This window comes from Aulonocara stuartgranti, assembly GCF_965226115.1.
Source record: "Aulonocara stuartgranti genome assembly, chromosome: 22".
Taxonomy (NCBI): Eukaryota; Metazoa; Chordata; class Actinopteri; order Cichliformes; family Cichlidae; genus Aulonocara; species Aulonocara stuartgranti.
Window position 1 is genome coordinate 18966576 of NC_138957.1, and position 27191 is coordinate 18993766.

The 27191-nt window shown below is 41.6% G+C and overlaps 1 protein-coding gene across 3 annotated transcripts in view; it reads left to right on the forward strand.

Moving 5' to 3' along the window:
* Positions 1-6306: 6306 nt before the first annotated feature.
* Positions 6307-27191, forward strand: part of LOC309698980 (uncharacterized protein) — a 57586-nt gene continuing 36701 nt past the window's right edge. For all 3 annotated transcript variants that reach the window (XM_082521755.1, XM_082521757.1, XM_082521756.1), the window contains exons 1-2: positions 6307-6564; positions 26904-26972. In XM_082521755.1, the coding sequence (XP_082377881.1) occupies positions 6541-6564; positions 26904-26972 (93 nt within the window). In that variant the 5' untranslated portion in view covers positions 6307-6540. The remainder of the gene's footprint in view (positions 6565-26903; positions 26973-27191) is intronic.

A 27191-nucleotide genomic window follows, 5' to 3' on the forward strand; every position in this document is an offset into this window, starting at 1 on the left:
TGAGAACTGAGCTCCCTACAGCTTTAACAAATATAAACAAATATCTTTATTTACCCATGCACATGGGGAGTTGTGCACAGTGCAAAGCATCCTGCAGATCTGAGGGGTGCTCCTTCAACCTGTTACATTTTTACTCTAAGTCACACAATGCATTTAGGACACCTTTGACCTAACCCTGATCATTGAATGCATACACACTATCCCATTGCCATTGATATATGCAGTTGTCTTGTCTCCTATATCTTGCCTCCACATTCCTCCTGCTATTCTCAGAAATGAAAAATGTGTTTGCCCCTTTTCTTTCCTCCTCCTTGTTTCTTAAGGTCAGGGCAGAGAGCAGTCACCCTGTAGTGGACTCATACCTGGTGTCTCCTTTCACTACTTTATCTACCCCCACAGTTTCACATGATGCATAGTTTCACATGAATTTCCCCCTGCTCTTTTTCTGCTGCATTTCTGCAAACAGAGGCCTCTTTTTTTTTTGATCCTGCAAGCCCTATTTGTTATCCACAAGCCCTTGGCAAATCTCAGAAAATTCTTTTTCCACAACATCACCTTTTGGCTGGATCTGTCAGGACATGCACTGCTCTAAATGTACCTTTTACCCAGTATATGTGAAGGGAAAGCTTTTTATTATAGTCAGAAGAAGATTAGGTGGTCTAATGCCATACTCATCATTAAACATGATTATAGAGGAAAGGTTGATTAGCACTTGTTGTCAGGGGTTTGCAGAGATTAAGTGTTAGGACAATTCTCTTACCAAGTGAGAGGACACCGCAAGAGTGAGATTAAAGATCTATACGGCAAACATAGTCCAAACAGACTTGAGATATCTTAGTCACAGTGGAAAAACAAATATCACCCCCATAGGTGAAAAAACCCTGAACCATTTAAACTGCTGTGAGCAGCCTGAGTAGCACTTTCATTTCCTCTGCAGATGCAGGGGAAATGCATCTAGGCTGATTTAAGAAATCACTGCACCATTCAACCCTGTCAGCTTTTTTCTTTTTAAGAAGTTAACTTTACTGCCATTGAAATAAAGGTTGTTCAGACTGTAATCAGGACAGGCAGCCTACTTTATGTTATGGGAAATTAGGAAAACACACAACCTTCTAGTCGATAAACTCTGTGAAAATCTTCGGTATTACACAACGATATGCCGGATAACTGCTTAGTGCTCTGTGCATCCGCTCCTGAAAGTGAGAGAGTCTAGGTCTTGGCCAGGACTGCAAGGTTCGATACATTTGCATGTTTAAAACTCTGAAATGCAGGTGCAAGTATCTCGTTACAATACACAAAATCTGTTTGTCTGCAAACTCATCCTACATGATCTGGAACTTAGCAACCAAATGTGGTGCACAGGTACATCTTAGGCCCTTGAAGAGTCTTATCATCACATTGCCAAGTAATCAACTACCAAATGAACTAAAATGACCCATTTTTAGCAATTATGCACTTGTGCAATCTTATACAAGCATCAAATTTTAATTTTGGGACATTAACATTTAATTTATATTCACAAAGTATCCATATATAATGATACATATACATTATGGCCTAACAACCCACTAAGATGACCTTTATATGGGGTTATTAAAGTAGGACATTGGCATGGGCGTACACTTGTGCGGTATAAATCAAGAGACCTAACAGGTAGGTTTTAGACATAACTCGTCATTAAAAGCTTTTCCTGTGACGCTAGTGTTTCTAAGACACTGATTATTGTCACACATCATATTTTACCAATTTTTGTGATTTTTCCCCCCCACATAGTACAAAAACCATTAAGGGCTGTTTAGCAGTGGAGTCTGACCCAGCTACACTTGGAGAGGTAGGGCAGAGCGATTCAGGCACCTGTTGTATAACAACCTGATAAATTGCTTCCAGTTCTCGCCCAAGGGAAACATTTAAACTTGACATTAAACATTAAGATAAAAGCATAAGTAAGAAACATAAAGCAATCATTTGAGAACATCTGTAAAACTGTGACACTGGTTCACCTTAAAGCCCTTTTTAACTCCTAGATTCAAACCAAGGCGTGCCTTCAGAGTGTTTTGCGTCACCAAAACTAGCACTTGTGCAGGTCCTGGAACTAACAGGTGAGACGAAAGAGCGTTCAGTTTAACTGAACTTGAAATAAATGCAGAATGAAAGGTGCTGCAAAAAACATAATAAGAGCAACTGAGCCATGCTCCCTGACCCAAGAGTTTGATACAGAAACAGCATTTCAGAGGAAAACAAATCCGTTCAGGCCATCATATGTTATTCTGTCCTTAGACACCGAGTAATGCACCAACAGCCTGCTGTTTGCAGAGCGTTGAACTGTAGGATTTCTGCATATTTTCTGCTTGGACACTTTGACATGTGTTGCTTATATAGCTGAACATATATCAACCTCAATGCATCACCTTAATAGCATAAAGTTATCAAAACAGGGCCCTGTTTCAGGAAGCCGGTTTAGTGGAAAAACTGAGTAAGTATACCCTGAGTTAACGAAAACTCTGGGTTTTCGGTTTCACAAAGCGAGTTCAGATGGAGCCTCAGTGAGTCACTATGACGACACACTCCGTGAAGCTAACCTGCCCCCTAGCAGGTTACGCAAAACTGTAAGCTGTCGTCTGTGAGGCGTGAGCAGTGTTTGTTTGTAACATAGTTCATGATGGAGAAGAAATGCTCATATATGTGGATCCGAAGATCGACGGAATTAGGCATGCTGGTAGGCCGCTCTCGTCAGAAGTAAATCTGCCTAGGCATCATTAAATGTTGTACTGTCTTCAGTGTCATGACTGTGTGCAGGCAGGCAGGGAAATGGACCCAAAATGCAGGACCCACGGAGGCGAGGGTGAACTCAAAATAAACAGCTTTATTGACAGTTTTTTGTCAGATTGTACAGGACACTAACTAAACTGGGAAAAACATAAACTAACGGACAGGCAAACAGGTTAACGGAACACACAGCAAAGTTCGATGGTACGACGCGACAACAAGCAGGGGAAGACGCTCACACTAAATACAAGAGGTGAACAGGACTAAGAGGAAACAGCTGGGAGACAGGCTGGTGCTGATTACACTGACGAGACAGGGAGAGCACAAACGCAACACACTGACAAAAGACACAGATCAAAATAAAACAGGAAATGCACAGACTGGACTCACATGGGCAGACACAAAACAGAGGGAGTGCAACACCAAACCTCTAAGAACAAAAAGGTGTAAACCCCAAGCACACAATCAGCATAAACAACAACAAAGGATCATAATGACAATAACAGAATAATAATAATAAAAATAAACACAAAACGCTGGGTAAATAAATGCACGATGTTTTGGCGGATATACCAGCTTCCACGAGTGTGACTGTTATTTTGAGCGATGAAAAATAATAACATATAACTTTATTTTTATATTTCAAGATCACAATCTTCTAATCTTCTTTGGGTCTTTGGGTCACAAACTAGAAAAAGTTGCATTTCCTGTGAAAATGCAGTGTGAATTCCTTGTAGTGGAAGTAAAACTATGTGCTGAAAGGAGGTGAAGAAAGTAAAAATTCTGTCAAAAACAGGTGAAGAAGCAGAAATTTTTGCTGTCAACAAGTGAAAAACTGACAATTCTGCTGAAAGGGGGTAAAGAAGCTGAAATTTGTACTGAAGAGAGGTGAAAAAGTTTAACCTTCTGCTGAAAAAAGCTGAAGTAGAACTTTCTGCTGAAAAGAGATGAAGAAGCTGAATGTACAAACTGCTCCACTGTTAAAACCTAAAAATCCTTGTGTAACAGCTGCCCTGTTTGAGGTGTTAAAATCTCCCAATTCTTTTAATCTTTGGGCTGAAGGAAGGACAATACTCGGTGTGTAAATGCTCAATCACCAATCATTTATTTCCATACAATTCAACACTTATGAGCACAAGCCATCATGATGGGGAGACATGCATGAAGAGGGTCACAGCAAGTCTCAAAATGGTGACGGTTTACTCAGCTTCTTATAACCTCTAGTGGCCCCCACCTAGTCGTAAAAGCCTAAACATTCACATTCTTTCTCTGTTACGGCGCCTAAGTTATGACCTCGGCTCCCTGTCTTTCTGCTTAGCAGTCTGAAATGTCAAGAAACAGTGTAACACATTCACAGCAGATCAAGGGTACAGGGTAATGCACACCTGTCTAACAAATCCAAAAATGGTCACATTCTTTTAACCCAAAAATATAATGGAAACTAAGCTACATACACAGCACACAATCTAGACTAAAGGATATTATATGACCTACAGCAGTTATGGGCGATCGTGGCTCAAGAGTTGGGAGTTCGCCTTGTAATCGGAAGGTTGCCGGTTCGAGCCCCGGCTTGGACAGTCTCGGTCATTGTGTCCTTGGGCAAGAAACTTCACCCGTTGCCTACTGATGGTGGTCAGAGGGCCTGGTGGCGCCAGTGTCCAGCAGCCTCGCCTCTGGGCAGTGCGCTGTGCACAGGGTGGCTGTGGCTACAATGTAGCTTGCCATCACCAGTGTGTGAATGGGTGGATGACTGGATATGTAAAGCGCTTTGGGGTCCTTAGGGACTAGTAAAGCGCTATATAACTACAGGCCATTTACCATTTAACATAATTTAACTACAGATATAAGATAACATATGATAACAGAATAATCTCACAGAGGTGATGAACCGTAGAAGAACACCAAAGCAAACATTAAAAGCCACCAGATCCCGAGCCGTCCATGTTTGCACCCCTCTGCCACATGCTTAATATGAGCTTGTGTGTGTTTTTTCTTTTTTCAGCACACTGCACCATTCAGACATTGATCTAACATGCTGACATAAACTGATAAATAGACAGACATTTTAATTTGGGTCGCTACACGTTCCATACAGAGAAGTCTCTCGCTGTGTGCGCACTGCTGAGAAAAAGAAAGCTCAGTCCAGTTCATTTCTTCTCTGTTCCATGAATGTGTCACTATTATTGAGGAGCAAAAATAAGTGGGGCTTGACATCCATCCACTGTGCCAATTACACACTGGTTCTGATAACATCTCATCTCATCTGATCTCCCTCCCTCATCACAAACAAATAAATAAACAATCCTTGAAGCAACGATCCCAAGAACAACAGGAATAAAACTTGCTTTTTTGTTAGTTAGATTTAAGTATGTTAGTCCAGTTTAGTTATTCTTTTCATGAAAGGGAAAGTTCCACAAATACACATGCCATAAAAAATAGCTGCTGTGGGAGATGTCAAAGGTCACTATAGCGTGGGATAGATGACAACTTACTCTTCATTTAGTTTATGTGGAGATTCACACACACAGATAAACAAGAAAGCTAGGCCTTCACTATGGTGGAAGGTAGAAATTATATGATACAAATTGATAAGCACGCATGTAGGAGTTAGATAAAGTATTACATCCAGCACCGTACTGTACTCTCATGTAGAGTAGAATAATAGGCACATAAGGATGCGTGCTTAAGAGTAGACATGTGACAGGATGCGAGTTTGTCTGTGAGGTTAGAAGGAGGGGGTACATCGCAGTTTCTGCATAACAACAAAGATAGGGAGCATGTGGTTTCAGATCAGCGTGTTATGACATTTGCAGCAGGCATAGGAGGTTGTTTTTGTAAGATTGTTATTGTTTTATGTTTATGCCAAAAAGTTGATTCTGTTCTGTTGTAGCATTTTCATTGGGAGAAACATTTCGTCACTCATCCAAATGACTTCTTCAGTAGCAGTTGACTGCAGGTTTCCCCAATCTTACAAACAGTACATTTGCATTATTACTGAAACTAGCACCACTGAGTGAACAAAGGGCCATTCCGGCATTCAGGAGGAAACGTGATTGACGTGTTTTGGGAAGAGTGAGGTCTTTAAGACTCAGCCAGAAAGTATATAAAGTAGTAGCTGAGGAACGAATCCTCAGATCTGCACAAGTCTCTGTACTGTGTTTGATCTCCCAATGCGCATTGGTAATAAAGGGATTTTGTATTGCAGTAAGGTGTGCCAGAATTAAAAGGATCGGGAGCAATCGAGAGAGGATCGCGACACTGCAAAAATACCTCCACAGCTTTCCAACCTTTTCATATTCTACCTTTTTTTTTAATGAACGGATATTTTCCTCGTTTATGTCACCTGCATAAAACAACACTGTGTTGCGTTTCACAGTACGTCGCCTTCTTCGTTTCATTACAGGAGAGACACATTATTTGAAATTCTTTATTTTCTTTGAGTACTAATAAATTCTCCGACAAAAAGCGGTAGAACGACAACAACACTCTCTCTCCATGCCCGCGTTTCACACACACAACTTCCTGCCGGTACGAACTGAGCGTCAGAGGAGGGAGGAGTCAGACCGCTGCTGCTTTAAAAAGCAATCTCCCGCCAGCTAAGCCCAGGTTAGAGCGAAACAATTCGCTCCGTGTGCTGGTGTTTGGACTGGAGCTGTATGCCGATGCCTTAGAAGACGACTTTTTTCCCCCTGTTTGTGTGGGGTTTTTTTTTTTAAACATTTCCTGTCTGGAGAGAAGAGTTTTTAGTTGGTTTACAGCACCAGTAAACTGAACATGGAGTGCAGCTTTAAATGCCAGGTGGGTGCATTGATTGTTGTATCAATATCAGGGTATCGCGGCGATAACGGGCGTCGTGACCAGGCTTCTCTCGTGGCTGTCCTAACGTTTCTGGTAGTGATGAGGGAATTCCGGCTCTTTTTTGAGAACCGGCTTAATTGGCTCGATTCACTAAAAAGAGCCAGCTCTTTCGGCTCCGGAGCGGCTCTTCAGGTTGTTTTGTTGCTTTAATTAATTTATTATCAACAACAATATAAAATTATGCACAAATGAATTCGTAATGTAAAAAGATGTTGTTGTTTTTTTAAAAATGGTTTATTATATAAAATATTTTTATTATGTAAATAAAAATAAATGAACACCCAGATCTTTTAATTTAGGTAAAGTTTGGCATTTAGAAATACCAAGTGCCTCAGCTTTGAGGAGCTGATCCGGTTTCTTCTATCAGGAAGAAACCAGATCAGATTCTCTCAAAGGGGACTGATGTTGCCACAATGTAAGACCTGGATAAATGGAAGCCTTGTTCTCCTACCACAGGGGTGGGCAATTCCAGGCCCCGAGGGCCGGTGTCCTGCAGGTTTTAGATCTCACCTTGGGTCAACACACCTGAATCACATGATTAGTTCGTTACCAGGCCTCTGGAGAACTTCAGGACATTTGAGGAGCTAATTTAGCCATTTAAATCAGCTGTGTTGGTTCAAGGACGCATCTAAAACCTGCAGGGACACCGGCCCTCGAGATCTGGAGTTGCCCACCCCTGTCCTACCATCTCAGTGGGTCTGCACTTCTCTGGCAAAGGGGCTCATCAGTGTAGTATCTCACTTCCAGTACTACATCTGGTGAGGGATTCCTTCTGGTAGTGTCTATACTTGCAGAGAGAGAGATGACTGTGTTGATTTTGTCTCTTGGTGTCTCCTGCTCACGTTCTCTCTCACCTCCCTGCTCTGTTCCTGTGGTACTGCTGCTGCAAGTGTAACTACTGCCCCTCCTCCTCTACTCAGCCCCTTCCCCCTCTACTCAGCACAAACACAAGGCTTTTTGCACCCTTCCCCCTTCTGCTCAGCGTAAACACAAGGCTGGCTCACATGCGGCGAGAGAGAACACCCTCCCCCACTACTTCCAATAAGGAGCCGGCTCCCGTCGTTCACTTCAAAGATCCGTCCCTAAGAACCGCTTCGTTCACGACGACCCATCTCTAGTTCATGGTACAGATGTGTCTCTACCATGTGTTGCTTTTTTGTAGCAACAGCTGTGAAGGTATAAATAATCCACTTGAATACAAATACTACTTGAACTACAAATGAGTAGCTGACGCAGCTCTGGACACTTGGAGGCTAGATTAAGGCCATGTCCACACTAACACGTTTTTGTTTGAAAACACATCTTTTTCTCTCAGTTTTGGCCTTCCGTCCACACTGAGATGGTGCTTTTGCAACTTTGTAGTCTTGTGTTACTCGCAGCAACAACTCCACCTTCTCATTTAAAAAAAAAACAAAAAAAAAAACAACAAAACTGTGCTTTTCCTCGACATTATGCTGCAAAGTTTCAAAGCACTGGAAAGTAAATAAACAGCAGACGGAAATGACGCAGAATCATCTTGCATTTCACGCATGCGCAGTGCAGGAACATAATGGTTTTCAGTTGTTTCAGTGTGGATGAACAACTCTTCGAAACGTTGGAAAATGATAATGTGGACGTGGAGGGTTTTTATTTTTTTATTTTTTTTTATTTATTTATTTTTTATAAATATAAAATGGTGTGAAGTCATTGTCTGTCTTTGATGGCCACCAACAGCAAATATAGATTCAAGGGTACTTTTTTTTTTTTTAATTTTCTTACATATTTCTATACTTGTGCCCCTTGTAACAGTTTTCCATGTACCTTTGAATTAAATGTTTATATTAACTCTTTAGGCAACTCTCAAACACTAGGGGTGCTGCAGCTGCTAGAATAAAAAAATCGAAGTCTCCGAGGACCACTTTGAACCATTTACACACAGGTCATACAAGTGGATCTAAAAATACTACATAATACTTTTCATGTTCCAGACAGTCATGTTCAGTTTTAGTTTTTTTTTTTTTTAATTTATTTTTATCTGTCATACTTGGCACAGGGTCAACATTGCAATGAAATGTGTTTGACGAGCAGAAGAAAAGTCAATCAGCAAATAGTAAAAAGTGTCAGGAGTGAGCAGCAGTACAAGATTTCAGAGTGTCAGTTAGTACAGTATTGGACAGAGTAAGGGTTTTTATTTTGGCAGAACAGCTTCCATACCAAACTGTAATGTTGTTAGTGCAACTATCTTATTTAACCAATCTCATGGACACAACTCAGTGCTGTGCGGCATGCAGGCATGGTCAAGATGACTTGCTGAAGTTCACACCGAGCATTACAATGGGAGGCTGAAGGAGACTGTCCAGAATGTTACATTGGCCCAAATAGCCAGCTGTTACAACCCAGGTTTTCAGAAGAGCATCTCTGAATATACAAGATGTTGAACCTTGAAGCAGATGGGTAGCAGAAGCAGAAGACCACATCAGGTGCCACTCCTCTCAGTTCACCAAAATTGGACAACAGAAGGTTGTGAACTCATTGCCTAGTCTAATGACTCTTGACTATGCTGCAACAGCTCAGCCTGCTGCTGGTGATTTAATGGGGTGGGGACATTTTCTTGGCATACTTCGGACTTATTAGTACCAACTCAGCATGATTTAACCACCACAGCCTACCTGAGTATTGCTGCTGTCCATGCAGGATAACACGCCATGTCACGAAGCTGAAATCATCTCAAGCTGATTTCTTGAACATGACAATGAGTTCCCTGTACTCAAATTGGCTCCACAGAGACTGGACCTGAATCAAACAGAGCTTATTTTCGATGTAGCAGGATTGGAGATTCCCATCCTCGATGTGCAGCCGATAAATCTGCAGTACCTGTGTGACGCTATCATGTAAATGTGGACCAAAATCTCTTAGGAATTTTTCCAGTACGTTATTGAATATATGGCATGACAATTTAAGGAAGCTCTGACAATTTCAGGAAGCTCTGTAAGCAAAAGGGCGTCCAGCCTAATACTAGAATGGTCTGGTTCAAAAAGTGACCAGTGAGTGAAAGTGGCTTAATGTCCTCTCCCCCGACCTCCCTCTTCACCACGACGGACCGGTGCAACCCATCTGTCGATTTCCGGCTCCCTTCTCTCATCACTCGCGAACAAGACCCCGAGATACTTTAACTCCTCCACTTGGGGCAGGAACTCATCCCCGACCCAGAGTGGGTACTCCACCGTTTTCCGGCTGAGAACCATGGCCTCAGATTTGGACGTGCTGATCCTCATTCCTGCTGCTTCACACTCTGCTGCGAACCATTCCAGTGCGAGCTGGAGGCCATCACCCGATGAAGCCAACAGAACCACATCATCCGCGAAAAGCAGAGACGAGATTCTGGGGCCACCGAAGTGAAAGCCCTCCACCACTTGGCTGTGCCTAGAAAATTATGAACAGAATCGGTGACAAAGGGCAGCCCTGGCCGACCCCATCACCCACTGGGAACGAGTCCAACTTATTGACGGCAATGCGAACCAAACTCTTGCAACGGTTGTATAGGGATCGAATGGCCCGTTGCAATGGGCAAGACACACCTGTAGTTAGAACACACCCTCCGGTCCCCCTTCTTAAAGATGGAGACCACCACCCCGGTCTGCCAGTCCTGGGGTACTGCCCCTGATCTCCATGCAACATTGTGGAGGCGTGTCAACCAGGACAGCCCTACAACGTCCAGAGCCTTCATGAACTCGGGGCGGACCTCATCCACACCAGGGGCTTTGCCACGAAGGAGTTGTTTAACTGCCTCAGTGCCCTCGCCCCCGGAAATTGGCGAGTCATCCCCAGACTCTGCTTCCTCCTCGGAAGACGTAGCAGTGGGATTAAGGAGGTCCTCGAAGTATTCCACTGCTAGCATGATGGACAAGTTTTTGATGGGGCTCTTACACAAATGCAAAACAGAAGATGAAGCATCGCCAAATATGCTTCCAAACAACTTCCTTCCGTGCCAAAGACTAGAAAATATGATTAAGCATATCTTGCCTTTGGCTTCACCTGCACAACAGCGGTGCCATGGTAGGTTTCACCGACAGAATTAGTTTCCCCTGCATCGGGATCATGTGCTGGGTAAAAAAACAAAAAACAACTACATGTGAAATAATTAATTTTGTGTGTGTGTGTGTGTGTGTGTGTGTGTGTGTGTGTGTGTTTTTGTTTTTTTTGCTACTTGTAATTTATTGCAGTTTACTTTTAATTGTTTACAAAAGGTTTGAGGTGCACTGCAATGGAATCTGAGTTTGTGTGTGGCTGGAGGATGTGTTTGTGTTGGGGGGGGGGGGGAGAGAAGATTTTATTGTAAACACAAAGGAGGGCAAAAGAAGTTTGGGAACAGCTGCCTTAGATGGGCAGCTCTAGGTTAAGGAATAGGAAATTGTCAGCTGGGAGCTCTAGGGCAGATCAGACAGACTCAGCAACTGACGATTGCCCCGAAGAAAGGCCAAAGGTGGAAACCTTTCAAGGGCCCTTCAGGAAGCATGTTACCCATCATGTGGTTGAGAAGGTGGCAAGGTGCAGCAGTGGAACAGAGGTTCCTTAGGGAAAAACTGTCTGGCAGTAGAGCTGTCGGATCACTAAGTAGATGGGATTCTAATTTAGGAAAAAAAACATTTCTGAAAGAACAGGTAAGATAAAAGTCATCTCTGAAGGAGCTGGAGATAACTGCAGGAACAGCCTTGAGAACAGGGGAATATCTGCTCACGGATGTGCATCTGTACAGTTGATCTCTATATATGTGACCTTCCCCAAGGGATACTTCAGCTAATCAGAGATGGATATTTGCATCCTCCGTCTGTCTCCTTTGAGTGAAGCATTATGGCGGTAATGCTATGTTTAAATATTGATTGGAAAAAGAAGGGAGACCATAGAAGAGTTTACCATAAAGACAAATAAGTGAAAACCCAACAGTGATCAAAGAAATGTACAAGAAGAAAAGGCTGTATTTGGATTTTTTTTTTTTTTTTTTTTTTTCCCCTTACCTTGCGGTTTTAACCCAATACAAGGTTCTTTATTTTTCCCCCTGCTGAAGAGAAGACCTACATCATAAAGTACCAAAGACGGGAGCATGTCGACGCAAGTCTGCATAGCACCTTCAGACTACCATGTCCATCAAATTCAGGAGCAGAAAGACCTCAGCTACCACAGAACCAATGTCAGGAACGTGAACCGGCAGACACTTCGGCTGGCACAGGAAGACCATTTTTCTCTTGTTGACTTTATAGTATTTTTTTCACCCAGAATAGGCACAAGAGCCAGAAAGAAACTGCCAACTTTGGTACAGAAGACATAGCAATTGACCTGGATGATGGTCGATTTAAAAGACACATGGTAACTTAACTTGGTAGATTGAATCAGGAACAGATTGGAGAGAGGGGCCACCAGGCTGAGGTTAGGTGTCCCGATTCTTTGATGTTGGGCTGAGAACAACAGCGCTGCCCCCCCCCCCCAAAAAAAGCGTCAGACAGCGCTGTAAACAACGGTAGACTGGTGGGTAATAAGCAAGCAAATATTACAGAAAACAGATTTTTCATGGCGAATTTTTCTTGACGTACACTGAGAGAGAGCTGTGCATGAAGTGTGATTTATTGTTGTTATTATTGTTATTATATTTTTTTTATCGTGGTGGAGGCAAAACTGCAAAAGTAAGGGGGAATTCATGACAATGTTTATGTGAAGCATAGTTTGGATCTTCTCTTGCGGCTGGTTCAGTCAATTTTGGTTGGAGAATGATGAGCTCGCGGCCCATGTTGCGGCCCGCATAATGACGTGAAATATTTTTTTTAAAATTACTATTTAAAAAAAAAAAAAAAAAAAAAAAAAAAAATTAAATAGTATGAAGGCAATAGGCAGAGTGTTACAGGCATGGCCCTAAAGAATGTAGCCTCATGGGCAGTGTAGTCCGTGCTGCAGGGACAATGGACTGCCATACCCGTTATGTGTCTGTGAGCGCGAGGAAGGGAGAAAAAGGAGAGTCAAAAAGTACAAGTTGTCATCAAGAAAAAGCAGGAGATGGAAGCATGTAAATCTAATAATAACCACTGCAGCCAAAAAGAGTGCCTGACGAGCCTAGCTTTAAGTAAGCTATGACCCAGACAACAAAGTAAAGCTAGTTTTCGGCTACGAGCCCGACACAGACTCCGATGTATTAGCCAGAGGTCCCTTTACTACAGTTCGGAGCCACGGACCTGTTTTATATACGCGCGGAATAGTTTCCTATACGAGATCGCTGCAAAAAGTGCAGCCTTACCTAATGTCCACCCTACTGTTACCAATTTTATATTAAGATTTAAAAATCTAGTTGGTTTTGGTATGGCGAGTAACATTCAGTTATAGTAATGAATCAAACAGCAATAACGCATTCATGTAGTTGTGAAAAGTATGATAATATATTAAATAATCCAAAGTTCAGAATACGTTACTCTCATTGAGTAACGTAACTGAATACGTTACGAAATACATTTTGGGGCATGTATTCTGCAATCTGTATTGGAATACATTTAAAAGTAACCTTCCCAACACTGTTCAGGAGAATACTGTGGCAGCCTCATGTGCCTTATCAGTGGGTATAAATGAAATTGTCTTTGACAAGGTTACAGTCTGCAAGCAGTTAGCTGTAGCCATTTTCCTGAAAAAGAATTACCCTAATTTGGTGTTACACAAGATAATATATTCTAATATAAGCAATTGTGCTTCTAATTGGTCAAAACGGGGGAGAGGCTATGGTTTGGACTTGACTCACAGGCTCCCCCCCCCCCCCCCTTTTTTTTTTTTCTTTTTTTTTTTTTTTTGGGCAAAGTCATAAATTGCAAAACCTTCAGAGAGGTGCAACTGTCACGGGGATATGCATACCCACTCTGGGCTTCATCACTGCTTACCATGTTGCAGGCAAAATCACAACAAAACAGATGAAGTAAGATTTATAGTAATGCTCGACCTCAAACACAAATGCCACAACAAATGAGGACATCGAGGCAATGGTATAGCAGGTGTTTGGTTTATGGCTTTTTCTCAGACTTGGGGACCACGGTGTTCTATTTTGTGTAGCCATTTCCGTTGTTGCTGCATTTCAAAAATGGTGTTTTGATTTTCGTAACTCATCATGCGATTGCCACTGACAAGCCAATTGGTGACATGCAGTCTGACATTATTTTTGGATTGCTTGGAGCCCCAACTAAGTGGGAAAACAAAGTTCCTGGTACTAGGGCTGGGCCATATTATACTGTTCACGGGAATACCGGTATAATGTTAGGCAATGATAAAAAAGAAAAAAAGAAATTGCGATAGAATATGGGTAAAACACGCATGCGCAGTGCCTTGGTTTTAGTATGCATATGGCGGAAAAAGTATAGCGGCGACAGAGAATGAGAAGGGCGGAAGCGGTTCGTTGAATGAAACGGATGAACCAGAATTGTTTTTTAAAAACATGCAACTTCAGTGATGTGGAACTGGTTTGGTTTTTGTCTGTCAGATAGCCACAAAAGCACTTTATGTGGTGCACGGCACTCTGTCAAGATTTGTCAAAAAATGTTTTAGTACGACTTTGGTAAGCTACGAAGCCGCACCGCTTAATAGACTGTCAGAGCATTACGGCTCCCGTAGTCAGGAGCCTTGCGGAGTACTGTACTTCAACATAATATTACCGTATTGTAGAGATGGCACAATACCACTTTTTTATGTCCGATACAATATCATAAATTTGGATATTGGCTGATACCGATATGAATCCGATATAGTGTGTTTGTTTTTTTTTTAAATATCTTGCTGCATTTTGTATAAGTTCATACTCAAGTTTTAAAAAACAAACAAACACTAAAGCTATTCTGTTATACCTGTATGCAAAAAAAAAAAAAATACACTGCACCCAAAATATTTCATAGTTCAGCAATACTGATCAATCTAATAAACTTAAACCTACTCCATCCTCCCTATTCTGGTATTTTAAAGAGTAAGCAACCTAACTAATAGGGTTGCAAACGCCCAGCTAAAAATAAAAATAGGGAACCACCCCACCTCATGATGCTTAATCGATGTAATCAACTTTAATTTGATGCAGTGTGGGGGGGAAAAAACAACTATTTTTCAAGAATAATTAAATAGATTTAACATCTTTCTTCAACAGAATTGCAGACTGCACAGATGGTACCTTCCCAAAGGAAAAAGTACTATAGCTTACTAGGGTATATTAGACTTAATAGCTACTATATACAGTAATGGACTTCTATACATTTTACATCAGATTAAAACTTTGGGTGTAAGATTCAGATAATTATTTATTAAAAGCTAGACATTTTTAAATGAGAATAAGAAAGAAAAGTATGTCTTTGTGCCCCCTTTTCCCCCGTTCATGCCCTATCGGCCCCCAGGCTAAACTTTGCTAGATCCGCCCCTGCACAGTTACCAGCTGTCAGCTACGTAGAAAAAGATCCTGGTGTAGAAAGTAATATTAAATAACTTCTAACAACAGCTTATCAAGCTTAAACGTGCTGCTGTTGTTCAGCCGCTGATTTCCTCTTTCTGGCGCGAAGTGGGCGATAAACAAACAAGAGAGACGGACTCGCGACAGAAAAGCCGATCAGCTGATCATTAATCAGTTTCAAGTTTGAAGTAGCAGCAGGAGAGGGAGGGGGAGAGAGGCAGTCACTCCATATATCGGTTGTTAAGCTTAGCGCTGGAGTGCTTTACAAACATTCAGAGATGAACTTACACACTTGCTTTACTTCTCTCTGGGGTAACTTTCTCGGAGATGAAATGCCGGTTTGGTAGCGAGGCTACAAATACTCAACCAGACGCCAACAGGTCTCGCACGCCACAGCTGCTCTATCACGTGATGCATACTGCTCCGACGTGTTACGGTTATGAGCTGAGTTATGACATGTCCAAGTTTTGTGAGGTGCTTTTTTTTTTTTTTTTGATATTTATTGGATCGTATTACCTTTTTTTTTTTATTTCTCTCCGATATCCGATCCAGTAATTTAGGTCAGTGTCAGATCGGTCCATCTACCGTGTTGTACGTTTATAAGGACCCTAAAATGGCACCTGCTAAGAGACATATGAAGTGGATTTCAAACTCTATCAGTCACACAGTAGAACATGGGAATAGAGCAGCTGCGAGAGAATTCAGCATTAATGAGTCAATGGTACAGAAGTGGAGGAAGCAAGAAGAATGAGTTGAGTAAAGTTCGCCTTATCTAACTGTTTGGTTTCGCCTTATAATCCGGTGCACATTATGGCCCAATAAATATGGTAACTTATCTTTCTTGTAGAAATGTGCTCCAAATTAAAAAAAAAACAACCTTTGTGTTGACATTTTGTCTCGCATCAGTTATATCGTTATCGCAAATTTTCTAATATATATCGTGACAAATATTTTTGGCCATATTGTCCTGCCCTACCTGGTACCAGGTACTACCACCTGGTGGAGAACACTAAAAACTTACTCGAGCCATGCTGAGCTAGTGGAAAAGGGCTATATGTACAGATATTCAGTGATACTTTTAGCATCCCCATGGGACTTGTTGCCACTGGCTCCAGCACCTTTTGGTGCTAGGCTCAGTTGTCTGCTCAACCTCCTGCTGATATCTAACTTATCACCATCTTGGATAAGTTCAGGGATTGTTGGGTCATTGGGAGTTTAATGGCTGGGTTCTTGGAGGTGTAGAGGGCAAATCTTTGACGAGGACCTGTCTAAACTTAAGAAACAACGTTTTCCGTCTTCACTTGCTGTTTGCTGTTTGTCAGAAAGCTGGTGATCAAGTGACAGATGGCAGTAGAAAATGTCCCGAATTCTTTGATGTTGGGCTGAGAACAAACAACCACTACTCAGAGCAGGTCCAGTTAACCAACAATTATTTATTAGCATACATGTATGGGAGATTTACACAATGGCACCTTCCGTGTTGATCTCAAAGAAAAGCACTTCAACCTATTGTTTTATATGTCAGCGTTTACCCTCTTCATGCGTAAGCAGATAACATAACATGCGTCAGTTACAGTTAGATACAGTTCCTTTTTTGGTAATTTTCTATAACAAGCTATCAACTGCCTTTCATACCAGGTTTTTCCTGTTGTTCTCACTACGAGGCCCAGGATCATATGGCGGCACACATCCTGAGTACATCCTGTTCTGACTGTGCAGGCACGTAGCCAGTTACAAGAAAAATACTTCTTCTAAGGCCCTATGCTTTGCACATTCATTAGCTTCTAGATTAATATGTCACAAATTAAAAGCCCTGCCACATAATAATATATTTTCCACAAAAACTTCAGTTAGGAGAGTTCGGTGGAGAGAATTCAAAGGATGATGGATATGTTTAGAGCTGTTTGATATAACGATATATATCGGATGATGTAGAGCTGGGCGATAGAACGATAACGATATGTATTGCGATATAACGTTTTCTCGATAGAAAAATTAAACTATTGCGATAGACCTCGCCGCTCTTGTCGTCTAAAAAAAAAAAAAAAAAAAAAACAACTAAAAAAAAAAACAGCCAATCCAAATTAAGTAGCGCAGAGCCGAACCAATCACAGCCGCAGCGTCACGTCACGTGACTTGTTACGTACAGCACAAGTGCCAAACCGCACATGTGTATTTGTTTGGGAAGCAGCCAGCCACCGTACCGCCCGGGTAATGGAGGAAATGAGTGTGCCGACTAGAAAAATCAACCGAGCGTGACCGAAGGTTACCGAAGAGAAAACAGATGATGGTTCCAATGCCAGAGAGACTGTCGAACGGAAGAGCCATAGAAGTTCCGTAGTGTGAAGGTATTTCAGCTATTTCAAGTCTGACAAAAAACAGAGTAGCGTTCACTGTAAATTGTGCCGAAAGCAAGTCTGGAAATACAATAAACTGGTGCATGCTCAGGCTATGTCCACACGTACCCGGGTATTTTTGAAAACGCAGACTTTTCTATGCGTTTGCACCTTTCGTCCACACGTAAACGGCATTTTTGGTCACTGAAAACGAAGATTTTTAAAAACTCCGGCCAGGGTGGATATTTTTGAAAACTCCGTTTTTGCATTTACGTGTGGACTAGAAAAACGGAGAAAACGCAGCGTCAAAGGTGTGCGCATTGTTTGACGTCACACTGTGCGCCACGTTATTATGTTCTTCAATGTGAATCTTATTTATTTCAACTTTGTTTTATTAATTTCAACAATGACATACAAAGTTAGCAACAGCTAAGTCCATCTTGATTTCAGAACAGTGGTATGTCCATTATACCCTCCAACCCAAATTCTCCCCCTACCAGGTCTACAATAGACAAAACACTGCAGAAAACCAGTTTCTGCGCACACACACACACACACACACACACACACACACACACACACACACACACACACACAAAAACCCAAAAAATAAATTTAGAAAAAAACAAAAAAAAAACCAACACCTCAGGACCCATACACATAACAAGCATAACCCCCAAAAAACAACAACCACAACTCCCCCCCCCCCTCCCCCCGCCCCGTAATCAAACAGACAAACAAAAACAAACAAAACAAAAACAGAGAAAACAAATAACAGAGAAAGGACCAAGCAAAACAAAAGGAAAAACAAATAGATAAGGTATAAATAAGATTTAAAAAAACAAACAAAAAAACATTATAATGTAGCTTCGCTCAGTTCACTGCAGACTCAGGAAGTAAAGTAATAGTGTCGACCAGCAAGAGAAATGATTTCCAGATTTTATTAAATTCCCTAATAGAACCTTTTAGAGAGAATCTAAGTTTTTCCAGCTTTAAGTTAAAGAGTACATCTCTCACCCAATGGTCATGAGTTGGGGGGTGGGGAAGCTTCCACTTCAACAGAATAAGCCTCCGGGCCAGTAAAGTGGTAAAGGCTAGGGCCTGTTTGAGGGGACCAGATAAGTTCAAGTCAGGAGGAATGCCAAAAATTGCAGAGAGTGGGTTAGGAAGGACAGTCTGGCCATATGCTTGGCTAAGTGTGTCGAATATATTCCTCCAAAATGCACTCAGTTTCGAACATGACCAAAACATGTGGACATGGTTGGCAGGCGATAGTCCACATCTGCTACAGGCATCACTGATGGTTGGATAGATTTTAGATAATTTTGCGTTTGTATAGTGTACTTTATAGACCACCTTACACTGAATCAAAGCATGACGAGCACAAATTGAAGACGAGTGAATCAATTTCAAAGCACGATCCCACTGCTGTTCTGGCAGGGTTGTCTGAAGCTCTTCCTCCCATCTCAGCTTAATATGAGAAATGGATTTGGGGACCAAAGCATCTAGTATTTTATACAAGGCTGATATCAGTCTGTTTTGATGAGGGTTCGTCTGCAGGATGATATCCAGATTTGTTTCTGGAGGCCGATTGGGAAAGTGAGGGAACTGCGTTTTTACAAAATTTCTAGCCTGAAGATAGCGAAAAAAGTTGGAGTTAGGCAGGTTGTATTTGGACGATAGGTCAGCAAAAGATAGAAAGGTGTCCTGACTATACAAGTCCTTAACAGTCCTAAGTCCGTTATCTTTCCAACTACTAAAGGCCGCATCAGTGTTTGAAGGTGCAAAATTAAAATTTTTTGATAAAGGTGTTAGCAAAGACGGTCCAAGTAGCCCGAAGTATTTTCTGAACTGTCGCCAAATAGTTACTGTTTCCTTAGCTATTAGATTATCCCCAACAAGGGTTGGAGAAAAAGGGAGTGGTGAGCTGAGTATTGATGATAATGAGTAACAGCTAGATGCAGTTTCCATTTGTACCCAGGCTGTTACAGGGGGGTCGTTATGAACCCATTGTAAAAGTTTTTGTATGTTAGCTGCCCAATAGTAGTGTCTAAAATTGGGCAAACCAAGACCACCATCACTTTTAGAGGACTGAAGAATAGACTTGCAAATTCTAGCTTGTTTCCCTCCCCATATGAAATGTAACAGAATCTTTTCTAACTTGTCAAAAAATGCCTTGGTAAGAAAAATCGGGACATGTTGAAAAAGATACAAGAATTTTGGGAGGACACTCATCTTTATCAGGTTAACTCTCCCTGCCACTGACAATGGTAGAGAAGTCCAACGGTCACAATCTTTCCCAACATTTTCTAGTAGGGATAGAAAATTCTCCCTCATCATTTTATGTATAGAAGAGGAAATAAAAACCCCCAAATATCTAAATCCGGTTTCTGTCCACTTAAAAGGCACTATTGAGTGGGGAAGAGCTCTGGCCAGGGAATTAAGGGGTTGCAACTCACTTTTTTGATAATTGACCTTATATCCTGACAGTGTACCATATTGGTCCAGTATGTCAAAAAGCACCGGGAATGAGTTTAGAGGGTCAGAAATGTACAGGAGCAAGTCATCTGCATAAAGGGAGAGTTTGTGAGTCACACCGAACCTTGTGATGCCTTTAAATCTATCCTCTGAACGCAGCCATATTGCAAGAGGCTCGATAGCAATGGCGAATAGGAGGGGTGAGAGAGGGCACCCTTGCCTAGTGCCCCTCTCAAGTGGAAAAGGCAAAGACAAGTTGTTGTTAGTACGAATACAGGTGGATGGCGAGGAATATAGTAGCTTAACCCAGAGAATAAAGTCAGCCCCCAAGCCAAACCTATCCATCACCTCATAGAGGAAGCTCCACTCGACGCGGTCGAAAGCTTTCTCCGCGTCAAGAGATACCACAACCTCTGGAATTGAGTTGCACGATGTATGGATAATATTCAAGAGGCGTCTTGAATTGTCATATGAGTGCCTGCCGGCCATAAACCCCGTCTGGTCAAAGGCGATAATTTGTGACAGAACACGTTGTAGCCTAAGTGCGAGGATTTTAGATAGTATTTTAAAATCAATATTTAAAAGAGAAATTGGTCTGTAACTACTGCACAACAAAGGATCCTTATCCTTTTTCAAGATTAAACAAATAGTAGCTTCGGACAAAGTCTTGGGTAATTGACATTTTGAAAAGGCTTCATTATACATATCTTTCAACAACGGTGCCATAAGATCAGAATTGACTTTATAGTATTCTGCAGAGTAACCGTCAGGGCCCGGCGATTTACCTGTGTTTAAGGATTTAATGGCTTCTTGTACCTCTACTACAGTGATAGGTCCCCCTAATCCTTTCGTCAGATCTCTATCTATTCTTGGAAAATGTATATTTTGGAGAGTTTCTTCTGATAGAGGGGGAGAACTTGAAGTGTACAGATTGGAATAGAAACTTACAAATACTTCATTAATTCCCTCTGGGTCCGATATTATGTCACCAGCAGCAGACTTGACCTTTGGGATTAGCTTAGAGGTTGCTTCGGCACGGGCTTGATAAGCCAGAAGTTTCCCTGCCTTGTCGCCAGATTCAAAAAAGCGTTGCTTAGTCTTAATTAATTGAACCATAGCTGTTGCGGTGGTGGTTAAATTGAGACTGGCTTGAACTTTCACACGTTCTGTATAGAGGTTAGGATCTGGGTTTGATGCATATCTGCCATCTAGATCTTTGATCTTATTCAATAAACTGGACGTGTAAGTTAACTCTTTCTTCTTTAAATTTGACACAAATCCTATAAGCTGACCTCTCATGTAGGCTTTCGACGTTTCCCATAATACACCTCTTGACACTTCAGTAGAATCGTTCAACTCAAGGAAAAGTGAGAACTGTGATCTCAAAAAATGTGTGTAGTCATCCCTTATCAACAGGCTAGAATTAAATCTCCAATGTTTAATGGGTCGAGACGGGGTCGCTAATACCACATCAAAAGAAACTGGTGAATGATCTGAAATGGCGATAGCATGATACTGACAATGGCTAATTTTACAGAGAAACCTAATATCAACAAGAAAAAAGTCTATACGTGTATATGTACGGTGGGGATGAGAGAAAAAGGAAAATGCCTTAGTAGTGGGATTCGCATGTCGCCATGGATCCACAATCCCCAGCTGAGTTTTGAAAAATTCTAGGGTTTTAGCAGATTTATTCAGGGAACAGGCCTTAGTTGACGATCTATCCAGCAGAGTGTCCTGAACCAAGTTAAAATCACCTCCAATAATAAGATGATAGTTTTCCAGATTTGGAAGTGAAGAGAAAAGTTTAGCTATAAAAGAGTCGTCATCCCAGTTCGGCCCGTACACGCTAGCCAGTATCACAAGTGAGCCCTGCAAGTTTCCTGACACAAATGTGAAACGGCCATCTGGATCAGCAATAACTTTATGTTGCTCAAACAGAATATTATTACGAATAAGTATGGCTGTCCCTCTGGCCTTGGCGTTAAATTTGGAATGATATATATATATTGCCGATCCAGTTTCTCTTGAGTCGCCTCACTTCTCTGTTGCAGAGATGTGTCTCTTGAAGAAAAAACACATCTCTTTTAAGCTGCTGTAAATGCGCCATAACTTTGTTAACTTTGGTTGCATTCCCCACCCCTCTCACATTCCAGGAGACAATTCTAAGACCATTGATTGTGCTCGACATACCTTACTATATTCAGACAGGTCTTTGGTTTGACAAGTTGACCGTGGCCAGGGGAAAGCTGGTGTCTGTATTTGAGGTAGTAGACTGTGAACAGAACAGGGGAAAAAAAAGAAAAAAAAAAAGAAAGAAAAATAAGTAAATAAAATAAAATAAAATAAATAAGACACAACAACAACAACAACAACAACAACAACAACAAGGCAATACATACATGCAGATCGAACAACATAAATTGGACCTGGATACCCCCGAAAACAAAACTTGCAAGTGTCCATTGCACAGCAGGGTGTAAACATTCCCATGTGAAGACTTCGCCATCACAACTCTTATCAAATGGCTTGCTTCCCTGTGGCGGCAAGGTCTCACTATGAAAATATGCCTTGTCAATATTCTGCTAGAAAAAATTGAGGAACTAGGATGTATCTTACTATACAAAAACGGACAGAAGAAAAGCACAAAAAAGGCAGGCTGGGGTATTGTTGTCCCCCATTTGTACATGGCAGGAATCAAACTGTAGGAGAGGCAATAATAATGAAAAAATGTGTGTTTATATAAAGTAAAACAGTATATACATATATGTATACGTAGCAGACTAGCGTGCCAACAGTGATATTAGAACAAAATATAAACAGGGGTATTATAAAGGAAAATGAGAGAAAAACAGAAAAAACAATGAGGTTAGAATTACTCAAACCATGCTGTCCTCTAGGTACCAAACATCAAACTAAAATGTCATGAGCCCTTCTATGGAAGTGGCAGGATCCAACCATGACCCTCAGATCAGGTTTCCAGAATGTTAGAACTCAGGGGACGGTGTAAGGCGATATAGCTCCGAGCGTCGCCTGGTGACGCCAGTCGCTTCCGGTTCCCTTCGTCAGTCATAACGAACAGTTTGGCCGGGTAGCGAAGCTGAGGCTTGAGTCCAAGATCGTACAACTCCTTCATAACTCCGCGGTAAGCGGACCGTTGTTCCAGCACCTCAGGGCAATAGTCCTCGACAATATGGATGGGGGTGTCCTTATATTTCAGTTTACCCCGCATTTCCCGAGCTTTGCGCACAACGAGCTCACGGGTCTGGTAGCTATGGAAACAGACAACAACCGCTCGGGGTTTCGCGTTGGGGCCTGGTCTTGCCACCAGTGCCCGGTGGGCTCGATCCAACTCCGGGGCCGTTTTCAAAACGTCCACTCCAAATATGTCCACAAGCACCTGAGAAAAGAACACAGTCGGCCTGGGCCATTCAATATTTTCAGGGACCCCCAAGAGGCGAATATTGTTGCGGCGGCTCCTGCTTTCAACGTCGATTAGCCTAGCTCTCAGCTTCTCGTTATCCTCCGCCACCACCGCTAACTTAGCCACCACGTTCTGGAGCTCCGCGCTCGTAGTTGTGGCCATAGTTTCCAAGGCTGTAATCCGTTGGTCATGGTTGTTGAGAGTTGTTTGGATGCTGTCCAGCTTGTTTTCAAGTCGCTGAACGGATGTCTTGAATTCTGCCGAAAGCGAGGCTTTGTGCTCGTCCAGCGTGGTCTTTAGCATAGCCATGATGGCTTCATTAGCCGCACCGAGCTCATCTCTTTTTTGCTCCTGGTTCCTGGTGTTTCTACTGGTCATCTTGGCAGATTATGACACCAGACACACAATACCACCAATACAACTCCACACTTTGTTGCGGGTAGTGAGAAATTATCAAGTAGTTGTGATAAAAGTAGAAGCCCTGCGAAGAGCGACTATTTCGACATGCCGTCTACCGGAAGTCCTCGCGTCTTCAATGTGAATCTTAAACAAATGTATAGGACTGGGTTGTTGTATTTATTATCGGGCTGGTCTAAAACAGCCCCTTTGTTAAGATTGAATTAGGTGATTGTTGTCAGGATAAGGAATGTTATTTTACTGTCACTGTGTTATCATTCACGTGTACTGTCATTATTTCATCATTACTTCATTAGTCTGCATCACTTATCATCAGTTTATCATCAATATTATCATGTATCATTTATCATTTAGTAAATCTGCTAACGGTGTGGTTACTGAATACTCTTGTATTAACACGCAGAATAAAACACATTCTAGAAAGCACCAGCATGGCTGTAGGTCCAGGCAGTCCGCAGTCGGATAAGGACACCGAACTTTCGTTGGCCTGGACCTACAATCTCACAAAACTGCACACTCGTCTACACAATTGGTTATGTTCCCAGATACCGATGATGGAAAACATCTGGTTTCAAGCCTGGGAAAGGGTTGTTGTTCTGAGAAGAGTTCCAGGAATTGTCCTGACGTCATAATGGCTATAAAGCTTTCTGTAACGGGCAGAGAGACGAAGACTGGCTTCCCACACTGTACAGAGTGTGTGTGTTTAATAAATCACTTTTTTGACACCTCCTAGGACTCTGTCTGCGCTTATTTTTCCTTCCAAATGAAAAGAACCTTACATTGTGGAACTGTAGATGGTATCATATTGCTAGCATGCCCTGTGTTAGTACAGCAGAAAATGGTTATAGAATAGAAGCAGCATCACAGGAAAGTGTGCAGAAAGGCAGCATTAACTGCCGTCTGACACATCTTGATAAGTATAGGCAAAAGCAGAACTACGTAAGGAGCTTGACACGCTTAAAGACCCCACATATAACCACCCACGCTCATAGAGAATGAGGATGTGCGCAAAGAAAGGGAGACAGAGATGATGGGCAGAACCATAAAAGGAGAGGTGAATCGATGTGTAAGACTGTAAAAGGAAAAGATAAGAATGTTAAATGAGGAACGAGATGTTTTGATCGAAACCGTCCTGAATAACAGGAAAAGTAGGCGCTGAATGAGAAACCAAAAAAAAGTATAAATGTAACAGACTGAGGAAGTGCCTTTCAGATCTGCTGGAGACTTGTGGAAAAATGACAGTGCGCCTTATGGTTCTGGTCATGCTTAGTGACCTCAAACCGATTTTATGTGGTACACAGCGCTCAAAAATCTGTCAGATATTTTAGTACGGCTTTGGTAAGCTACGAAGCCGCAGTGCTTGATGGATTGTCAAAGCATTACAGCTTCCGTAGTCAGGAGCCGCGAAGTAATCGGGGTCCAAACTCGGCTTCAGGTCCTAAAGTCAAACGAACACTGTGGCATCGCTGAGCGTTAAAAAATGTCTAAATGCCTTCGTCTTTAATAAAATGATCAGTGTTGCTGCTTTACCAGGTGTAACAATTAAGTTTAACATCCAGGCATCCATGAAAACAGAATTTATTAATTTTTACGGAGTTAGAAGTTAGCAGGAAGTTAGCTCGCTAGTTTCTACTAAATATGACATACCATGTTCTGAGTGAGGGATTTCAGAATAAATTAAAACGTACAGCTCTGCTGTCTCTCCCAACATAAATGAAGACGGGAAACAAACAGCAGTGACGTTTGTGGGGTTACTGAAGTTGGGATAACTAGTATATAATGATGTGCTATGTTATCGCTAGCGACACAGCTATGTTAGCATAACATAAACGCAGTGAAGCTGGAGGATGAATGCTAACTTTTTTTCCCACACGATAAATGTTTATGTGAGGGTTCCTATCTATGTCGATCATTTTTACAAGGGCGATTTATTTATTCTTTTTATATTTGCCCATGAGTAAGTTTGCTAATAATGTTGTTTGAAGCTAACCGAAGCAACCATCACAAATTAATAATAGCACTGTTTTAACGGCACCCTCCTTCAGCTGTGAGCAAACGCACCCTCCTCAGAGGGCGCACAAATGCAGCAGCGATTCATTTACTCAAACTCACAACAGAAAGAAAGGCAGGAGCCTATGGCCACAAAAAAACAAAAACATTTTATTTTAATAAAAAACCACAATGGTGGTGAGGGAAACAAAGAGAAACTGGCTTCTTTTTCTACTATAACCGTGTTTACAGACCATTCCAGTGTTTCTGTCTTACAAACTTGACCAAACAACAAATACAAAATTAAACAAAAAGTAACTTCAAAATCAAATCTCTCTTCCAGCGAAAATAAAATAAAGTCTCCAATGTAAAGTTATGTTTGGTTTCTGTAATCTGCCTAACATAGCAGCAAGTGTTATAAATGTTCATGAGTGTAAACAATAAAAGCAGCCTACAGAGGGAAGGAACTTTAAGTGGGTTGGAGGCAACTACTTCCCTCTCACGAGTGGAAAGTTGAGCTCTGTGTGATCTCGTTCCTGATTGGATTTCTGTTTATCCAGCAGTATCAGAGGTGAAACTCTGACACTGGTGTCACCTCGACACTACCTCTGTAAAAAGTGAAAAACCTGTTGATCTAGAATGTATCATGGCATTTAAATACACATCTAAATGGATGTTGTTTAGGGAGTCTACATAGCAGTTTCCATGGATCCTTTTTTCATTTTACATTGCCTGCATGGTTCAGGCTATAAGGGTAGCACACATTGCTCCACAGTGGCATGGCTACAATTTTAAGTGGCAATATTGTTTTAAATCATTATACCGAACCTAGATTGCACATTGGGGGGAAAAGAGAGAACTTTGAATGTGTGCTGATATGGCTTTGGTCATGGGCCTTATGTTTGTTAAATCCTAAATAACCTGTGTAGAAGATAATTTTGTTATATACTAAGATGCAGCTTTCTTTGTCCCGTACCTGTGTTAATCCCTCGACCCCTACATGTAGAGGAAGTTCTGGCTTGCAGGATCTTCACAATTAAGGCAGTATCTTGCTTTATGTCTCTGGAGAAGAGAATACTTGTTTAAAATGACTGGATTTCTGCCTGGCAACAGTGTAAAGCACTAAATTTCCATAACATCTGCCAAACTCTCAGCTGTGTAGCAAAAACCTTTAACTAATGCACCTTTTGTCTTTTTTCCACAGCTCTGCCTCTACAAATTTAGAAGGCTGTTTGATTACAAGAAGCACATATTTTCAGGTGTACATCACCAGGTGGGCATTAGACTTAATATACATTTGGTTTTTTTAAATCTATTTATTTTTTTGGGCATGACATTCTTTCTTCAGTAATGAACATAAAAACAGCTTTATCTATAACTTAACCTTGCATTGGTTATTGTGTCGGTGTGTTTTTTTTTTTTGTTTTGTTTTGTTTGTTTTTTGTTTTGTTTTTTGGGAGGGGGGGGGGTGTTTTGTTTTTTTGTTTTTACC